The sequence below is a fragment of the Oryza brachyantha genome, chromosome 9, assembly GCF_000231095.2.
Source record: "Oryza brachyantha chromosome 9, ObraRS2, whole genome shotgun sequence".
In the NCBI taxonomy this organism is placed as follows: Eukaryota; Viridiplantae; Streptophyta; class Magnoliopsida; order Poales; family Poaceae; genus Oryza; species Oryza brachyantha.
Genome location: NC_023171.2, coordinates 14,138,385 through 14,156,637, shown reverse-complemented (window position 1 = coordinate 14,156,637; position 18,253 = coordinate 14,138,385). Strand labels below are relative to the sequence as shown.

Sequence of the window (18,253 nt, the reverse complement as noted above, 5' to 3'; positions counted from 1 at the left end):
TTATAGCTCGCACATATAATAAGAGACTCTAATTTTCAGCTTATTCTATCATGAAAATAATATTATATTCTTTATTTACCTTACCACGTCTTTTTCTTTATCTTGTAACTAGTACTTTTTCTTGATTTGTGTGTACAGCCTGGTTCTAGATTAAGCATTTATCCATTTTCTCTCTTTTTCTTTGCTTTTACCATTGCCAACTCAGCAATATTTTTTTTTAGTCAGCTTAGCACCTCTATTGTACCTGCTATTAGAGCAAGGCTAATAATATAGCCAACAGGCTGGCTACCAGACTTCTTATAGTCTTCTCTTAGCTTACCCATGTCACTCTCACAGAGTTTCTTGGTTCCTATGCATAAGTTGGCTACAAGCTTATAGCATACTTACACTCTCTCTTATTTCTCTTTCCTCTACGTAAACATATAGCCATCTTATAGCATTATACTTAGTTGGGCCCGACGACCGGCAGGTGGAGTGAGGGAGAGGATGCGTCAACGTAAAGGCTGCAGAGTCCGCGCGAGAGAACCAAGGCTTCTAGCCACACTGCTGTTTTTCTTCTGCTACCTCCGTCTCACAACAACTTTATTTTTCGTTTTTTCGTGTTTAACATTTGACCATTCGTCTTATTTGAATTTTTTTTATGATTAATATTTTTATTGTTACTAGATGATAAAATATAAATAGTACTTTATATGTGACTAATTTTTTTAAGTTTTTGTATAAATTTTTTAAATAAGACGAATGGTCAAACGTTAGACATGGAAAAACGAAAAATAAGATTATTATGTAACGGGCAGTAGTATTTCTGTCTCTGCTTGTGTCTTTGGACTGCACTAATCTACTCCTACTTGGCGGCTACCCTTACTATTCATCCGTGGTGTGGTGGAACAAGATAGTGCTCTTTTTAACGGTGACATTTTACAACATTTGCATTACTAAAATAACATGAATCTCACGGCTCACGGTGAAAGATACCTTATAAAAGATATTAGAATACAATTATACAAAGGTATTAAGGGTTAAAAGAGAGGTACGAGGTACTCTTCGGGCATGGAAATAACGTGCGAATGGCTCAAAAGGCTCACCCTAAACACCATTCCGTGTTTGGAAGCCCGAGATATTTTTTACCCACCAAACGAGAGGCCCAACAGTGATGGGCCGTGCTGTAGGCTCCCGAGATTTCTCCTGGATGGACTCTATGGGCCGATACCCAGTTTCAATCCAATGTACGGGCCGGAATCGAGGCCCATAGAAAAGAAGGCCTTACTGGGCCTTCCAACTCGGCCCAGCAACCCAGACCAGAGAAGAGCCCAGAAAGGAGTAATCCGACCACGACATCGCATCTCGTCTTCTTCCTTCCCCACTTGCCGGAGAAGAAGAGGAGGAGAAGGAGCGCTGCTCACTTGGCCCCCATGGCGAGGCTGCTGCCGCCGCCGAGGGCGCCGCTGCTGCGGCGGATGCTGCTGCTCTGCGCGCTGGCGGCCTCCTGCTCCTACTACCTCCTCGTGCTCCACGCGCAGGCCTCCGTGCCGTCCCCGCGCTACGACGGCTTCGCCTACGGGGGCGCCGCCACCGCCGCCTGGAAGGAGACCGTACTCGTCGAGGCCTTCCTCGACCCGCTCTGCCCCGACAGCCGCGACGCCTGGGCGCCCCTCAGGCTCGCCGTCGACCGCTACGCCCCGAGGGTCTCCCTCATCGTCCACCCCTTCCCGCTCCCGTAAGACCCTCACTTACTTGGTACTGTGTGCCGCGGCGATGTGCTTCCATGGTCTCTCGCTGTGGCAAATGTAGAATCGTGCTGTTCTGTTTCCACTATTCGTTCCAACAAAGGGGAAATTTCGTGTGGTTTTGACTTTTTTTTATGAGACGTGTGTTTCTTATGAGGTGGAGCATCAAATTGGTCATGAGATAGATATCCACTGCAGTGACTAGTGACTGGTGCTAATTGGCTGCACTGACTAACTTCTAAGTAGTGGTCACTAAGTAACTCTACTAATTTAACTGAAAATGTTTAGGATGGAAAATTCCTGAGGAATCCTCAGATGCAATATGCAACCTTCACTGATTAGGTGCTGCGGAAAAAAGGATTGTTTTTAGCTAAACAGGAAATCTTCTCCCGTTCTTATTATTAGAAATGGAATTGTGGCAGAGTTAACTGCATGAGAATAACTGTAGGAACATTGACATGCCTGATGTCATCCCATCACAACGCAGTGAACACAGAGGACACCAACATTTCATGACAGAGTCCGTGCTGTGGAGAGGGGTTGTGGATTGTCAGATTCAATGGAGCTTTATGTCCACTGAAGATGGAAAAACTAGTTTTTTCTATTGAAATTACCTTATATCAAGCTAGATTCAATGGAGCTTTATGTCCATTGTCCATTGAAGATGGAAATGCTAGTTTTTCTATTGAAATTACCTTCTATCAAGCTAGTTTCTGTCTCGTTGCTGTTAGCTTGATATAGGTCCATAGAGTTATCCTTTTTGACCCTGCTTTGTGCTCAGTTAGAACATACAGTTTTCATTGCCTGGCAAAGGTCCGTAACAAAGCTCTCTGCGGGATATTTCCTTTTAACTGGTTGTCTTTGGAGCAAACACCTGGACGATGGTTGAAGTTTCTGGTTTGTCTCAGAACCTTTCTGCCACAAATCTTTGTTACCGGATAGATTAAATTTAGTTGGAACATCAAGAATTCCAATCCTGAGCTATGCCATCTAAACAGACCTGTAACAGTGACTTGTGCTACAGAACAATACATTGTACTGATCAGACTTGCTATATTCTAATGCAAAGCCTTGTTCTTGTATAACCAAGTGAAAAAATTTAAATAAGATCAACCTGATTCTATCTATTGGATCCAAAAATCTCATTTCCTTGATATCAAGTGTTAGTTGTCTTTTAGACAGCACCTGGCTGAGTATCAGGGTTGCTGCTTGTGCTAGGTTGAAGGCATTATTTGACATTGTTCTGTAGTAGATAATTTTTTATTGAATTAATTTGCCCTTTTTTATTGTTATACTCCATTTATATTTTAATGTATGACACTTTGACTTTTGGACATCTAGTTTGACCATTCGTCTTATTTAAAAAAATAGAAACATTATTTATTTTGTTCTAACTTTTTTATCTCTATAAATACTTTAAGCACATATGTATTTTTTAATATTTACATAAATTTGTTGAATAAGATGAATGATCAAACATTGAGTTTAAAATTCAAATCATCATACATTAAAATATAAAGAGAGCACTACAAGAGCAACAACTTATTTTCACATTTTATAATGTAAAACTGCAGGTACCACACCAATTCATTCCTTGCCTGCCGTGCGCTTTACATAGCTAACAAGTTGAACTCATCATCAACATATCCTTTGCTGGAGTTGTTTTTCAAGAGCCAGGTCTTTGAATTTTTATTTACTTTACTGCATAATGATTTGCGGAAATGCTAGTTAGGAAGCCATGTAGCAGGATAAAATCTTCTTTGCTTACACAATTTCAGTAGCTTCATAAATCACAAAATGGTATTGGTCCTCGAATGTGATAGCTTTCTGTCATACAATTCATGCACTTCAGACCTTTTTCTTAGTGCTTATTACATAGCAGTTTTTCTAATACAGTTGAGTTACAATACTGGATGAACACAAGCAGGGAAAGTTTTACAATGCTGCGACATCCTCATTATCAAGCACGGTTATAAGTGGTGAGATGTCGAAGCTGGCAGCACAGGTTGTTGGTAGCTCGGTGTCTGAGTTCCAGTCTGGCTTCAGCGATATAAGGACTGACCTAGCAGCGAGGGTTTCCTTCAAGGTCAGCATTACTTATTGCATCAAGTACATTGTTAGGACTTCTAAGCATCTTCTCTTGACTTGTTTATCGTTCATATTGATGGCAATGACTCTGAATTACGGCTTTGTCCTGTTTCTAGTATGGGTGCACAAGAGGAGTTGCTGGTGCACCGTTCTTCTTTGTGAATGGATTCCTTCAGCCTGGTGGTGGATCGCCTATTGACTACAGCACATGGATCAGCACCTTGGATCCCCTCGTTGGGCAGCATGGCGATAGATTAGAAATGTTCACCTCTATGTAAGTATTTGAAATGTGTTGTAATAATGTTTTCGGGTATACTAGCGGTTTGTCTATTTGTTTCAGTAATAACTGATTTCAATTATACTGGAGCGTAGTAGCATACTCATATTCCCAACAAGTAATAGTTTTTCCAACAAATGGTGAGGGCAGCTGCTAGAAGGGAAGACATGTACTAGAACTTAAACATCTCCCAGTACCAACTAAAATACAGTCGAAGAAGCAGAGGCTACTAAAAGAGCAGAAGTGACAGTGTCTGTAGTGCTTCACCATTGCCCTTTGCAGCTAGCTTGCATAGTGCTGGTAATGATTTGTGAATCGCATTTCTCTTATGCTGCCCTGTATATGTTACTCCAATATCTGAAATTTTCCCAGTGTGTATACTTTTGGATGAATGATATCCCTGGATATATATATGCATTAGGTAGTGAGTTAGTGACTAGTGGACTGATGGAGATAGAAGATAAAGCAGCAGCGTGTGCTGTGTCGCTACATGGGCCTGGGGATCAGTACCTGTAGACAGATAATAAGGTGGTGTTTAGTTTGAAATTTTTTTTGCAAAAACATCATATCAAGTTTTCGGATATATATTTGAAGTATTAAACGTAGTCTACTAATTAATCCGTCATTAGCACATGCTGGTTACTGTAGCAATTATGGCTAATCACTTTTTAATTAGGCTTAAAAGATCCGTCTCACGATTTCTTCCGTAACTGTGCAATTAGTTTTTTCTGTTTATCTATATTTAATGCTTTATTTAGATGTCCAAAGATTTAATATGATGTTTTTAGAAAAAAAAATTTAAGAACTAAACAAGGCCTAAAACTGACGGTTTATGTGCATTGGTTTGGTAGAACATCACCATCTGCCAATCGAATCCAGAGCCTAATCAGGTGCAGTGCATGCATATGCACAGCCCCCCAGCCTGCACTAATACACCTGCCACCCAAAGCTGCCGATTATTATTAGTGAACTAATGAAATGATTTCTTCAGGATCTTTGCTTCTCATTCTCTCCACTGTCACAGCAGTACGAGTTTAGTTGGTACCTTCTGATTAGGTCAACAAATCCTCCTAAGATTGCCTGATTTTCAGTGGCTGGATGGATGGTCTTAGTCTACACACTTCTTGTGCCTGCTGGGTGTAAGGTGGCGTTCAGATGAGAAACTTTTACATATAAATTTTTTTACATGGAGCACACCTGTAAAAGTGTGTAAATGAGAATCCAAAATTCACCGTCAGGCTTTGAGTGTCCGCAGATATCTGCGTCTGATAATTTGCGTGTTTCTGATAATTTGCGTGTTGTGCTTTGTGAATTGTGATTGGGTAGCATACGTGACATGACATGTGACCTTACGTTTTTCCTGCTTGTACTTGCCACCCAAGCCGTGCGACGCGACCAAACGAGAGAGCACCAACGTGGCTGAGGCATGGACATATATATATATGGTTAGGGCATTTCCAATCCAATGACTAAGATGTCCATAACATTAAATAAATTGTTATCTAGGATAAAAGATGACGTGACAAATGAATAAATGAGAAAAGAGAATAAAACCATGTCTTGCATGAGACATGGTTTCTACACAATTTTTAAGATACCATGTGAGATAAGTAGCATTAAATTGAAATATAGAATAGTTGTGTTTGTATTGGAAGAGTAGTGTATAATACTAGTTTCTTGATGATGTGGGGTTTATGGAAACTATATCTAGTATTATGAGTTGGGAGTCTCTTAGTTTAAATCAGCTGGGCAGCAAAGAGGATGATATTGAATTATTGATTAGCCCAGCTCAGCATCGTATATGGATTGAGTATTTGAAGTGAGATATGCTCTTGTCATAGTAACAGTGCTACTGTACTAGTAGTAAGTTAGGTTGTGTTTTGACCAGATTATTTATCGTCTTTTGATCAGTCTGATAATTCTATTGACCTAGGTCACATAACAGTGGTTGCGAAGATAAAAGATAAAACTTATTTGATTTTTGTAATGGTGATTTAATGGTGTAACTCTCACAAAAATTCAGAACACCATTTGGATGACCTCTTTCAACCATCGGGCAAAGTTAACTTTCTTCGAAATATCAGAGATGAAATTCAATATAGAAAGTTTTTCAAAAACACACTATTTAATAATTTAGAACACATAGCTGCTTACAACAAAAATAAGAATAATCAGCGAAAAAGAACATGCAATACCTGCCTTGGGTAGATCACTACTTGTATGAGGCAAATATTTACTGTAATACCACATTCATTAATTATGGATTACTTAAACATAATAGATTTGTCGTGGGAAATAGTAATATAATGTAAGTTTTATTAATAATACATTCAATGTCACGTGAAAACCTACCGCTCGCAGGGTCGCAGTCGCGTGGAAAACCCGACGGCCACGCCACGCCACGCGACGCGGCGAGCTCCACGAACAAGTCCACTTCCCCGGGCGGTGTGTGTCAAACTCAAAAGGACGACGACGACGACGAACGACGGTGGAGTTTCGCTGCTTCTTCGCAGGCTGATGGTGAAACTGACGAGGGTAACATCTTTGGACCTTGGTTGCCCGAGTCAGGATTGGTTCCTAGTAAATTGCTACGTAGGTCATAATTTAAAAGCAGCTTTTAAATGAAGCAAACATAAACCAATTTATAAATAAATTTTAATATATATGCTCCTTAATGATATAAAAGCTAAATCTGAAAAATAAACTACGATAAAAACACCCTAAAATAAACTTTAAAATTAAACATGAGCAAAAAATTGAGTGTATATATATATATATATATATATATATATATATATATATATAGTCTAGCTACGGTGAGTTGTAACTCACGGGCTCCTTCGTGAGTCGGAGTCAAAAACATATCAAATCACCTCTAAATTTCGATTTATATGACTCACTAGATTCTTCGTATCAAAATCTGGTACCACGCAAAAAATTTTTATTTTTAAAGTTTTTTAAGTATTTTTTTGAGATTTTTAAAAGTGACCCATAACATATTGATTATTAAAGGTGATGTGTTATGTATCACTTTTAAAAATCTCAAAAAATACTTAAAAAACTCTAAAAATAAAATTTTTTTGCGTGCTACCAGATTTTGATATGAATAATCTAGTGAGCCATATAAATCGAAATTTAGAGGTGATTTGATATGTTTTTGAACCCCGACTCACGGAGGAGCCCGTGAGTTGCAACTCAGCATAGCTAGATTCTCTCTCTATATATATATATTAACAATCCATAAAGCTCGTATTTTTATTTTGTCTGTTACGATTTCATGGTACTAGGTGTTAGATTTTTCTGCAGGCCTGATTTTCATTTCGACTGCCTGAAAGCTTCCATGTTCTGAAAGATCACCGGAACGAAAATATCTCGACAGGGCAGTTGATCGGATCAAGCCCGTCTCAACATCCATCCATGGTCCATCATCCTTGGTGAGTAATCCGTATTTGATAGTAACACAATTTATGGCTCTATGAGCCATTTGGTTCCATTGTATATCCTTTTCTTTATAAAAACGTCTGAACGGTATGTTTTATAGAAAACTTTTCTTATACAAACATCCATTACTTGTTTTTTCTAAAGTAAATCTTTAATTTTATATTAGTCAATTTATATGTTTATATCCTTATATTTTTGGTCTTTGTTTATACCTATAAGCCAAAATTTGATTTTTCAACCTTAAATTTAGAGTTAATTATAAAATTCTTTTATTATAATTTATTTTTTAGCAGTGTCTTTTAAATCACTATCAATGCTTATATACCAGTTTTATTACAATGTTTTCCATTCATAAATACGTCGCTTTACCTTTTCCCTTCAAAAAGCTAAAAGTTGACCCCAGGTCTTTCGTAAATTTGAAGCGGGGTTATGGCAATGTGAACAAACGAACACCAGTCAGTCACTACCCTCTCATTTCACACATCCATCGATTTCACGGATAGAGACGTGTTTGATCTTTTGAAAGGAAAAAGAATCAAATAATATATTTATAAATAAAAATATTTAAATAAAATTTTTATATACATGCCCATAAGAATGAGCAAAGTTTAAAAAATAAACTATAATAAAAAAGATGTAAATTAACTATAAATTTAAAATTTAATTTTTAGTTTATAAACATAAAAAGACAGAGTAAGAATCACCACCATTACACCCATCCCATCCTCTTCTCACACTGGCAGCAACATTTCAACCCAGCCCTAACTAGGGATGGCAGCGGGTAAATACCCATCGGGTATTGCTATCCTATATCCATACACACTAGTAAAATTTTATATCATTAAAATACCCATATCCATCACGGGTAAGAAAATTTCCCCATACCCATACCCGCTTGGGTAAACCTTACCCGTCGGGTCACCCATATACCCGCAAAAGTTCAAAACAATCTAAATATCACGGTTTCCATATAGTATATTGCATAGACGCTAGATACTTATAACATCACACATTCATATAGTGTGGTGAAAAAGGTATGGATGGTTTAAATACATATTGTTTTGGTTAATTAGGCTAGGCTAATTTGATATTAGACCATGACATGCATTTAAACTTATGGATATTTATTACCCATGGGTAAACGGGTATGGGGATCATAAGAACGTTTACATACCCGCGTACCCATCGGGTGAAAGTATTTGCTCAATTACTTACCCACGGGTAATATATTTAACTCATATTCATACCCTAATAAAGTAAATACCTAACAGGTCTCGGGTCCCCGTTGGCATCTCTAGCCCTAACCATATCTACTACTCCTAGTCCATGCTGGTCCCCCAAATCCCTTTAAAAATTCAAAGAGGAAACAAGCAATACAAAGAGAGGGAAAAAAAAACTCAGAGAGAAAGCCAGCAGCACAGCAGCCAAGCAGACAGGAAGCAACAGTCCAAGCAGCGAACCTTCCAGCGCACTGACGTCTGACCCCTTCCCCGGTCACTGGCATGTGGGCCCACCCTCCCCGCGGAAACCCGAGCAGGCCACCACCACCACCACCGGCCACCTCGCCGGATATATAGCGACGCCGTAGCGAGAAAATGGAGTTTTTTTTTTTCCTTTCCTCTGTATAAAGTTGATAGCTTTTTTTTTTTCTTTGCGTTGCGAGCTATGGTTGGTGGTGTGGTGGTTCGGGCTCTGCTGCTGGCCGCCGTGGCTGCGGCCGCGGCGGAGGCGCTGAGCCTGGACGTCCACCACCGGTACTCGGCGGCGGTGCGGGGGTGGGCGGAGGCGGCGGGGAAAGGGCGCGGGTACCAGGCTCCGGCGGCCGGGACGGTGGAGTACTACGCCCGGCTGGCCGGCCACGACCTGCGTCGGCGGTCTCTCGCCGTCGGCGGCGGCGGCGGCGGCGCCGAGTTCGCCTTCGCCGACGGCAACGACACGTACCGCCTCAACGACTTCGGATTGTAAGGATTGCTGCTTCGTTATCTTCTTCTTCTTGTTCTTCTTCTCTGTGGTGGGCTAAAGATGGCGGCGGCGGTTGCGGGGTTGGTTGTGCAGCTTGCATTACGCGGTGGTGGCGCTGGGGACGCCGAACGTGACGTTCTTGGTGGCGCTCGACACCGGCAGCGACCTCTTCTGGGTGCCCTGCGACTGCCTCAAGTGCGCGCCTCTCCAATCCCCCAGCTACGGAGTATGCATCTCTCTTCCTCTTTAAGTTCTTGTTACGATTACAGTTTCAAAGTTTGTTGTTTTGTTAGATATTTAGGGCGTTAGGGTTACTGGATAAGTACTGGTACTAGAGAAGGAAATTTCACCTTTTTGGGGAGTGGGGAAAGTTGCCGTGAATGGATGTCATATCAGATTCGTTCCTCCAAAAAGATGAAAACATGGTGGAAGATGATGCTCCTGAGATTGCCACAGGATTTTGGGAGCATGTTTCTAAAAAAACGAGAAAATCGTGAGGGCACTGCATGTGCTTATGTGATTCTTGGAAGCCTTTCCACAAGCATGACAGCTTGAGCTGGGACCTCGTTCGGCTTAAAGAATAGCCATCTTTTTTGCAGATTATTCATCGGCGTATGCGCGCCCACTTCCTAAACCGTTAAACGATGCTTTTTTTTTTGCAAAATTTTTAAATATAAAACTTACCATTTCACATTTATAAAGTACATTTTTTACTTTGTAACAATTAGTTCCATTGTTTATATCATGAAAGAGCTATCACAAAAGTCAGATAATCTTTCATTAATTATCTTCATCTAACAAAACAACGCAGTCCAAGTCTTTTAGTCCACTCTACATTCTTGTCAGAATTTGAAATTTATTTTTGCATAATTTGTTATCAAAAGTTGCTGCATCGTGATGCCAATATTGAGTAACATATTTACATTTGCTGCACATGTCAAACATAAACAGAATTTGAAGTTCGACGTGTATAGCCCTGCGGAATCGACTACTAGCCGAAAGGTCCCGTGCAGTAGCAGCTTATGTGATCTCCAAAATGCCTGCCGTTCTAAAAGTAACAGCTGCCCCTACAGTATCCAGTACTTGTCCGAAAACACCTCATCCTCCGGGGTACTAGTGGAGGATGTCTTGTACTTGACATCCGACTCTGTGCAATCGAAAATTGTTACAGCTCCCATCATGTTTGGGTATGTCCTGCCTATATGATCTACCGCATGTTTATAAATCTGTTTTTTTTGGCTAATTTTGTTTGTAATTGTTCAGTTGTGGACAGGTCCAGACAGGATCATTTCTAGGCAGTGCTGCACCTAACGGCTTGCTTGGGCTTGGGATGGACAGTAAATCGGTTCCTAGCTTGCTAGCAAGCAAAGGACTTGCTGCTAATTCATTCTCCATGTGCTTTGGCGATGATGGTCATGGTAGAATCAATTTTGGGGACACAGGAACCTCGGATCAGAAGGAAACTCCATTGAACATTTATAAGCAAAAGTATGATTTGCTGGAACAACATCTGAAGAACAGGAAACAGATCCGTAACCTAACGTTGGTGTACTCTCTTTTATGCAGTCCATATTACAACATAACCATCACAGGAATTACGGTGGGAAGTAAATCGGTCAACACTGAGTTCAGTGCTATTGTTGACTCTGGCACCTCTTTCACGGCTCTGTCTGATCCAATGTATACCCAGATCACTAGCAGTGTAAGTAGCATAGTAGTAGCATAGTCATATTAGCAGACAATTGACCATGCTAGGTATTTGATGGTCATTCTTATATATCTCCCCTTTTATTCAGTTCGATGCACAAGTCCGTTCGCGCCGGAACCAGCTTGACTCTTCCATGCCGTTTGAATTTTGCTACTCAGTAAGGTTAGTTTTCTGGAGCAATCCCTGATAGAATGCACATTGCTCTATACATCACCTGATCTATATGTTTATGTACTTTCCAGTGCCAACGGAGATGTTCATCCAAATGTAAGTCTGACAGCAAAAGGTGGAAGCATATTTCCTGTCAATGATCCAATAATTACCATAACGAACAATGCTTTTGTAAGACATCCTTGATACTTAGACTTCCTTTAAGCCATGTTAAGAGAGCCCGTTGATTTATCTCTACTGCTTTTGCTTGTGGCAGACTCCAATTGGCTTCTGCTTGGCTGTTATGAAGAGCGAGGGTGTTAACTTAATAGGAGGTAATCTCCAGTACTTTCACACTGTAGTTATTTAAAGATGTCAGGTTCTCTGAAAATATTTCAAGTTTGCCATGCTTTAGTTCCAGTTGATGATGTGTAGACCATAGTAGTTATGTCTGTGGTGTGCAAGAGGGACACCCCTCTAGTTCATCTCTATTCTTCATCTTCCCTGACAAAGTTGGTATTAGATGAGTTATGTAATTATCGGGTATGTAATGTTGTTTGAATCTGTCATATTCATTACTCAGACTTGTGTTGATAGCCTAATATTGGGGTTTGGTACTCTCCTATGCGAAAAACATAAGAGATTTATCAAATCCCTGTGCCACTTTTTGAAAAATAAATATATTAGAGCATCATTGCCTAAAGAAAATTCCAGCTACCTTGATTTTCAATTACCCCTTTTTATGGTGTATAAAGTAATATGCATTATTTGGCTGAATTGCTTTGTTTGAAATTCTTCATCATATGATCTCAAGCAATAACATTCCATGTCACTGTTTTTACACTATCTCGGTACTCTGCGTGCAGAGAATTTCATGTCTGGACTAAAGGTTGTCTTCGACCGAGAGAGAATGGTGTTGGGTTGGAAAAACTTCAACTGTGAGTACCTCCATATTCCTCGAAACCCGTTCTTTTGATTTCAGTTCACCACTTAGCTAGAACAATGGCCTGATACAGCGATACATCGTGTCTTTCATCAGGCTACAACTTCGACGAGTCGAGCAGGCTCCCAGTGAACACAAGCCCTTCCGCTGTTCCTCCGAAACCGGGGCTAGGTCCGAGTAGCTACACCCCTGAAGCAGCCAAAGGTGCTCTGCCAAACGGCACCCAGGCCAACATGATGCCTTCAGCGAGCTCACCAATGCAGCTGCACTTCAGGAGAATCTTCAGTGCCATTCTTCTCCTCTTCTTCGTCTTGCTCTGAATCTCTGATCAGCTCAGCTCCACCCACGATAACTTTGGAGCTCCATTATCATCATGTATTGATTTGATTACACATAGGGTCACATTCTTTTTGCTTGCTTTTGTAGTTGCTGTAGGTCTATAGGAGTTGTAGAGAGGATAGATCACACTCACAGGAGTCTGTCATAGAAGGCCATTTTTCAGTTGATTTTTTACGTGTTGATATGCATAAAACATCATAATAATGCATTCCACTGAGGGGTTTGTTTTCAGGTGGATGGATGGATGTACATGTATACAGGATTTTTGATGTATTAACTCAATAGATTAAATGATTGATGATACTGGCCTAAATACCTCCTGCCTGTTTTTCTATGCTTTTCTCCCATGATTTCCTCGATCTGAAAATTTGTACCAATCAGGAAATGTTGGTACGCATGTTTTCATGCTTCACATCTTCTGTTTGAATATATTCGCGTTGATTATTTTTTTTATAAGGATGTGGTGAAACTTTTAAAATTTTCTTGAAATTGTTACTCTTTTGACAAGCTTATGCCGTTTTTCAGTTTTCACCGAATCATGCATTCATGCATGTTTGGCATATCAGGCCCGTACCATTTTTTATTAGACTTTTTGGAAAGCAGCTACTCTGGCTGTGAAATTGAATGATGTATTCATCGAGGCAGGTGCCTAAATTAAATCCTGGATCAATTTCAATCCAAACACACATGAAGGCCCAGTACTCACTAGGCCCAAGAAACCGAGGCCCACAAACCAAGACAAATCCTGGCCGTACATCCCAACATCTCTCCCCCAAGATCCAGCCGTCCAAAGAGCGCGCGCGAGGCTAACCCGAGGGGCAGTTTGGTAACTCCACGCCCCAAAACCCTAGACGCGCGCGACGCCGCCCGGGTCGCTCTCCTCCCTCCCCGCCTCGAACGGAGGCGGCCGTATAAAGCTCTCCGCCTCTCCCCACCCGCACCGCCGGTTTCCCTCCCCCGCCACCGCCACCGCCGCAGCATCGACGACGAGGTATCCAGCCCACCCGCCTCGCCCCGGCCCGCAGAGAGACGCCGCCCCGCCGCGCAGCAGGTAACCGCCGGCAACCGCCCCCACCCGCTCCCCTATTTCAGCCTCCCCGGCCGACGCGTTCGCCGCCGCGCTGCGCCCAAGTGGATCTCTCTGTCTCTCTCTGGCTCATACGTGTTTCGGGAACTGAGAGGGCTCGGCATTGTTGTGCTCTGCAGCTGAGGAGAGGATGGATCGGTACCAGAGGGTGGAGAAGCCGAGGGAGGAGGCGCCCATCAAGGAGAACGAGATCCGCATCACGACGCAGGGGAGGATGCGCAACTACATCACCTACGCGACCACCTTGCTCCAGGTACAATGCGATACGGCGCGCACCCGCCATGGACGACGGTGGAGCGGCCTCGTGCCGCCTCGCTGTTTGAATTTTCGTTTTAGCGCCAGAATGTTTGGTGGCTGTAGGCATGTGGATTGGTCGGTGATAGCTGTGGGGGTTTTGGGGACGTGATTAAAAAGAAAGCCGAATGATTGGGCCGTACAAAATCTTGTACTACTACGAGCTAAAGTTTTTTTTAATGCAAACTGAGTGAGACGAACAATAAGAAATGCGAGCCTTTTTTCTACATGATGCTTTTTTTATTAGGTAGCTATGAGGTAATTGCCTTATGGTTCTTACATTACTTTGTATTTTGAATGGTCCTGTGATGTAACGTCATTGGTCAGTCGCTGACAATTTCTGTAGTATTAGAGGTGACAACATTAGCTGTGCTTGGTAAAACTCAAAATTTAAATGTTGACCGAGCAACTGTTTTGGATAAAATGCATGTCGTAGATAGACAAGTTCTAACCTTTTTGGTGTGAGGTGCTGTGCCGGTCTGTACATCAACCAATTATGCCTCATGAAGTGGTGTTAAGTTACCATGCTTTGTATGTAGCTATTCCTGACGCCAATCATGTTCCACCATTTGTTTATGTGATGGTGCTGTAGTACATGGACTCATGGGGCACTGATGTGTTATCTAATAATTGATAGTGCCACATCCATGTTTCTCTAATTTAGAATTGCTCTTATCGTGTTTCCTTTTGGGTCCCCGCATTACCTTGTAATATCTCTCATAGGAAGTAGGCTTCCTTGCAAATTCTGCTTTGGGAAACATGCATGCTTGGCATATTAATTGCTTGACCAGTTTCATGGCTTTAGGCCTATTCTTCTTGTCTGATACTTCTGTAACTCTTTCAACATACAAGTGCTATTTGATATTTTTTTTGTATGATTAAATATCACATGTGGTACTTTGTTTTGTTGTGAATATCTGTATTCAGTAGCTAATCCTTGGCTTATTTAATTGTTCTAAAAGGATAAAGGTTCTGATGAAGTTGTATTCAAGGCAATGGGGAGGGCAATCAACAAAACTGTGATGATTGCAGAGCTGATTAAGGTACTTGTTGTCGCTGCTTGTAAACAGTAATTTTGGCATTTTTGTAAATAGTCGATTCCTATTCTTTCTGCAGAGAAGAATTGTTGGTCTCCACCAAAACACCACCACTGGATCTACTGATATCACTGATATGTGGGAGCCACTGGAGGAAGGCTTACTCCCGTAAGAAGTGACTATCCAATGTTGGTGTCATATAGATTTTTCTTTTGATCTTTTTTATTTATCTTTTCTCTCTCTGCAGACTTGAGACAACAAGGCATGTATCCATGATAACTATAACTCTCTCAAAGAAGGAGCTGGACACATCCTCTATTGGGTATGCATTCCTTTTTTTGGTAACTGTATATCAGTCTCGGAAGTTTTTTTTTCTTGTATGTTTCTATTTATCATTTATATGCTTTGGTGGATTGCCTGTTTTCTTTTGCTAGTAGACTGTGTTCTACCCTATGCAATTGTGCTATGAAATGGGAATGTTTTGGTTCGTTAGTTTAATTAGACATTTTGCACATAAAATTGTTTTGGTTAATATCTGGTAATATAATCTGTTAAGGCACCATTGTGATGGTTACATCTGTATCAATACAATCTGATCAGCTTGTCACATGAACTTCTAACTTTCTATGATAGCGATGTAGCAATAGATATGTTAATTATTTATTAATTATTGTATGGGCAGATATCAATCTCCGTTGCCTGCTGACAAAGTTAAGCCTTTGGTTGAATATGACAACGAAGAAGGTACTGTTAAAGAATTCACCTGCATTTTTTTAAACATTTTATATATTATTTTGCCTTAATATTTAATTGTCATTGCAGATGTTCCCTCACCTGCTGGCCGAGGGAGAGGCCGTGGTGGTCGAGGTCGTGGAAGGGGAAGAGGCAGAAGCGCACGTGGTGAGGCTTAATGCTGTTAAGTAAATCTTGTTCAGGCTATAAAAATGTGCAACTTTTCCTTACATATTGATTTCAGGAAATGGTTATACCGACTATGCTGATGGTGGATGGGAGGATGACCATGCTCCTGCATATGCGGGCAATGGGTACACGCGTGGAAGAGGCCGTGGTTTTAGGGGCCGTGGCAGGAGAGGTGGTGGCTATGGTGTGCAGCCTGATTATCAGCAAGATGAAGGATACTTCGATGAAGCACCAGTTCACGCGCCTCCCCGAGGTGGTTAAGCTGCCCATTGCCAATGAGCCTTTTGTATGCATAACATGATTTGTTAATCTGCTGCATCTCCAATATTATTAAGCAGGCCGTGGTCGTGGTCGAGGGCGTGGGAGAGGCCCAGTGCGAGGCAGAGGACGTGGTGGCAACGTCAACGGTGTTATGCATGCTACTGCAGTTGGCGCATAAGCTGTCTGCTGCTATTCCACAGCTGTTGTTTGTTGGATGCCTGCTCCAAGTATGAAGATGTATCATCTGTGTTGTTTATGGGTTAACACCATACTCTGTATAAGCTTGACATTCTGTCAGAATGCTGCCGGATTTTGATTTTAACTAGGTTTGTAGGATAGTGTCCCTATAACGCTTGTTTTTCTTCCAGTAGATGTTGCAAACTAATTGTAGTGTTCAGTTGGTAAAGGTTTAGAGCAGTGCATTCTTTCAATTTTTATATAAACCAAAGTCTTGTTGCCATCCATAATGTGCCAGCTTCAGCTGTTGTTGTTCAATTGTAGTTTGGTGCCGATCAGTTTTATAGTGAATGGGCAAATGCAGTTGGATTTTCAGTCGGAAACAAATTCAAACCAGGAAGAAAATATTCCTTTCCCCAGCTAATGCCATTTGCAGTGGAGGATTTCTGCAGCAATTTAGAAGGTAGAGGGGGCTACGGTCCCTGAACTTTTTCAATTTTGATCCGGATCAGATGGCGAGAGGCCGGCACTAAGGCAATGGCCGACGGGTTATCTGATTTTGTTATTGTGGTGATAATACATTGTGTGATCATTACAAAATTGAAAGGTTTTTCCTAAAAATATTTTGAGAAATTTATATGCAAAAAGTTTCTACAAAATCTCATTGTTTAATAGTTGTGCAAGCGCATGCCAATAATTTATATAATTCAAACGATGTCAAGCATATCTAATACTAGCTTTGTTTCTAAATACTTTGCACTGGAATGATAGAAATATTTTGGAATGGATGTAGTAGAATATATGTAAATCTAGTTAGGGCTGCGAGTCATTTGCAATCGGAATTGAACTCACAACAACAAAAAAAAAGAAAGTGGTAATGTCAGAAAACTACTAAACTTTGATCAAATTATTGTAAAGCTATACATTTAAGGTGTTGTATCACAAAAGGTTCAAATTTATCATCAAGTTTATTAGAAAACCACATATTTGATATAGAGTATCATAAAACTATGTATCAGTACTAAAATTATCCCAAAGGCATAGGTTTACTGTACATTTCATCCTAAAGCTATGATCTTTGTAATTTTAATATTAAATACTCCACTGCTTCCAAAGTATAAGCATATATAAGAGTTAAATTTGCACCACAATATAAACATTCCTGCATTGATCCATGTATTTCCCATTGTTCCACTTATTATAGAGTGAAAGAAAGTATACTTAGTTCAAATTTTTAAAAATAACTTCGGTTTAGTTTTGCTAAAAGCTTATACTACCTCCATTTTAAAATATAAATATTTTAGTTTGTTTAGCATATACTAACTAGATGTCAAAATATTTTCTTTTAATCACTTAAGTGGCCATTTTAAAATTTTGAATTGATTAAATTCACTTTCTCAGTATTTGATTTGCTACATAATCATTGAAATGATGAAACCATGATAATTAGCGCATCAATGCTTATATTGCAGTACTAAGGGCATGTACAGCACAATATGACAAACATTGTCTACGCGTATAAATTACATATAATCATTTTATGTGTTATCATTAACTCAAGATAAACTTAGAGATGATTATTTGTTTTTTTAGGAAAAAGTAACACCATATTTGCAAACGAAATATATTTCATAAATAAAACTTTTATATACATATTCATAGCGATCTAATAGTCAAGGCTAGAAAATAAATTTTAGTGAAAAAACCCTAAAACCAACTCCAAGTCTAAGATTAAAATTTCAAATTTTGGTTTATAAGCATAAACATAAATGAAAAGATAGGGGTGCTGGTTGTCGTTTTTTTGTTCGTCTTCTACTTGCTCTGCTTGCTCATGTGCTTCT

The 18,253-nt window shown here is 40.4% G+C and overlaps 3 protein-coding genes across 3 annotated transcripts; all 3 read left to right on the top strand.

The window, feature by feature from the left end:
* Window positions 1-1,349: 1,349 nt before the first annotated feature.
* Window positions 1,350-4,176, top strand: LOC102707517. The gene is made up of 4 exons (XM_006660855.3): window positions 1,350-1,717; window positions 3,302-3,404; window positions 3,655-3,813; window positions 3,932-4,176. The coding sequence occupies exons 1-4, from the start codon at window positions 1,413-1,415 to the stop codon at window positions 4,091-4,093; spliced, it is 729 nt and encodes a 242-aa protein (XP_006660918.1). The 5' UTR covers window positions 1,350-1,412; the 3' UTR covers window positions 4,094-4,176.
* Window positions 4,177-8,911: 4,735 nt separating this feature from the next.
* On the top strand, window positions 8,912-12,953 carry LOC102707239 (aspartyl protease family protein 1-like). Its single transcript, XM_006660854.3, has 10 exons — window positions 8,912-9,494; window positions 9,589-9,721; window positions 10,447-10,682; window positions 10,759-10,983; window positions 11,062-11,197; window positions 11,292-11,365; window positions 11,446-11,545; window positions 11,631-11,688; window positions 12,220-12,291; window positions 12,393-12,953. Exons 1-10 carry the CDS (start codon window positions 9,199-9,201, stop codon window positions 12,614-12,616), a joined length of 1,554 nt encoding a protein of 517 aa, XP_006660917.3. The 5' UTR covers window positions 8,912-9,198; the 3' UTR covers window positions 12,617-12,953.
* Window positions 12,954-13,569: 616 nt separating this feature from the next.
* Window positions 13,570-16,697, top strand: LOC102706963 (H/ACA ribonucleoprotein complex subunit GAR1). The gene is made up of 9 exons (XM_006660853.3): window positions 13,570-13,686; window positions 13,842-13,975; window positions 14,979-15,059; window positions 15,133-15,221; window positions 15,301-15,375; window positions 15,736-15,797; window positions 15,876-15,953; window positions 16,030-16,227; window positions 16,313-16,697. Exons 2-9 carry the CDS (start codon window positions 13,853-13,855, stop codon window positions 16,411-16,413), a joined length of 807 nt encoding a protein of 268 aa, XP_006660916.1. The 5' UTR covers window positions 13,570-13,686; window positions 13,842-13,852; the 3' UTR covers window positions 16,414-16,697.
* Window positions 16,698-18,253: the final 1,556 nt, after the last annotated feature.

Excerpts from the sequence above, each read along its gene's own strand:
- LOC102707517 (XM_006660855.3), top strand. The coding sequence starts at position 1,413 with ATGGCGAGGCTGCTGCCGCCGCCGAGGGCGCCGCTGCTGCGGCGGATG. Across the intron at positions 1,718-3,301 it reads GTCCACCCCTTCCCGCTCCC|GTACCACACCAATTCATTCC; the intron begins GTAAGACCCTCA and ends GTAAAACTGCAG. Across the intron at positions 3,814-3,931 it reads CAGCGAGGGTTTCCTTCAAG|TATGGGTGCACAAGAGGAGT; the intron begins GTCAGCATTACT and ends TCCTGTTTCTAG.
- LOC102706963 (XM_006660853.3), top strand. The coding sequence starts at position 13,853 with ATGGATCGGTACCAGAGGGTGGAGAAGCCGAGGGAGGAGGCGCCCATC. Across the intron at positions 13,976-14,978 it reads ACGCGACCACCTTGCTCCAG|GATAAAGGTTCTGATGAAGT; the intron begins GTACAATGCGAT and ends TTGTTCTAAAAG. Across the intron at positions 16,228-16,312 it reads AGTTCACGCGCCTCCCCGAG|GCCGTGGTCGTGGTCGAGGG; the intron begins GTGGTTAAGCTG and ends ATTATTAAGCAG.
- LOC102707239 (XM_006660854.3), top strand. The coding sequence starts at position 9,199 with ATGGTTGGTGGTGTGGTGGTTCGGGCTCTGCTGCTGGCCGCCGTGGCT. Across the intron at positions 9,495-9,588 it reads CGCCTCAACGACTTCGGATT|CTTGCATTACGCGGTGGTGG; the intron begins GTAAGGATTGCT and ends TTGGTTGTGCAG. Across the intron at positions 10,984-11,061 it reads TTGAACATTTATAAGCAAAA|TCCATATTACAACATAACCA; the intron begins GTATGATTTGCT and ends TCTTTTATGCAG.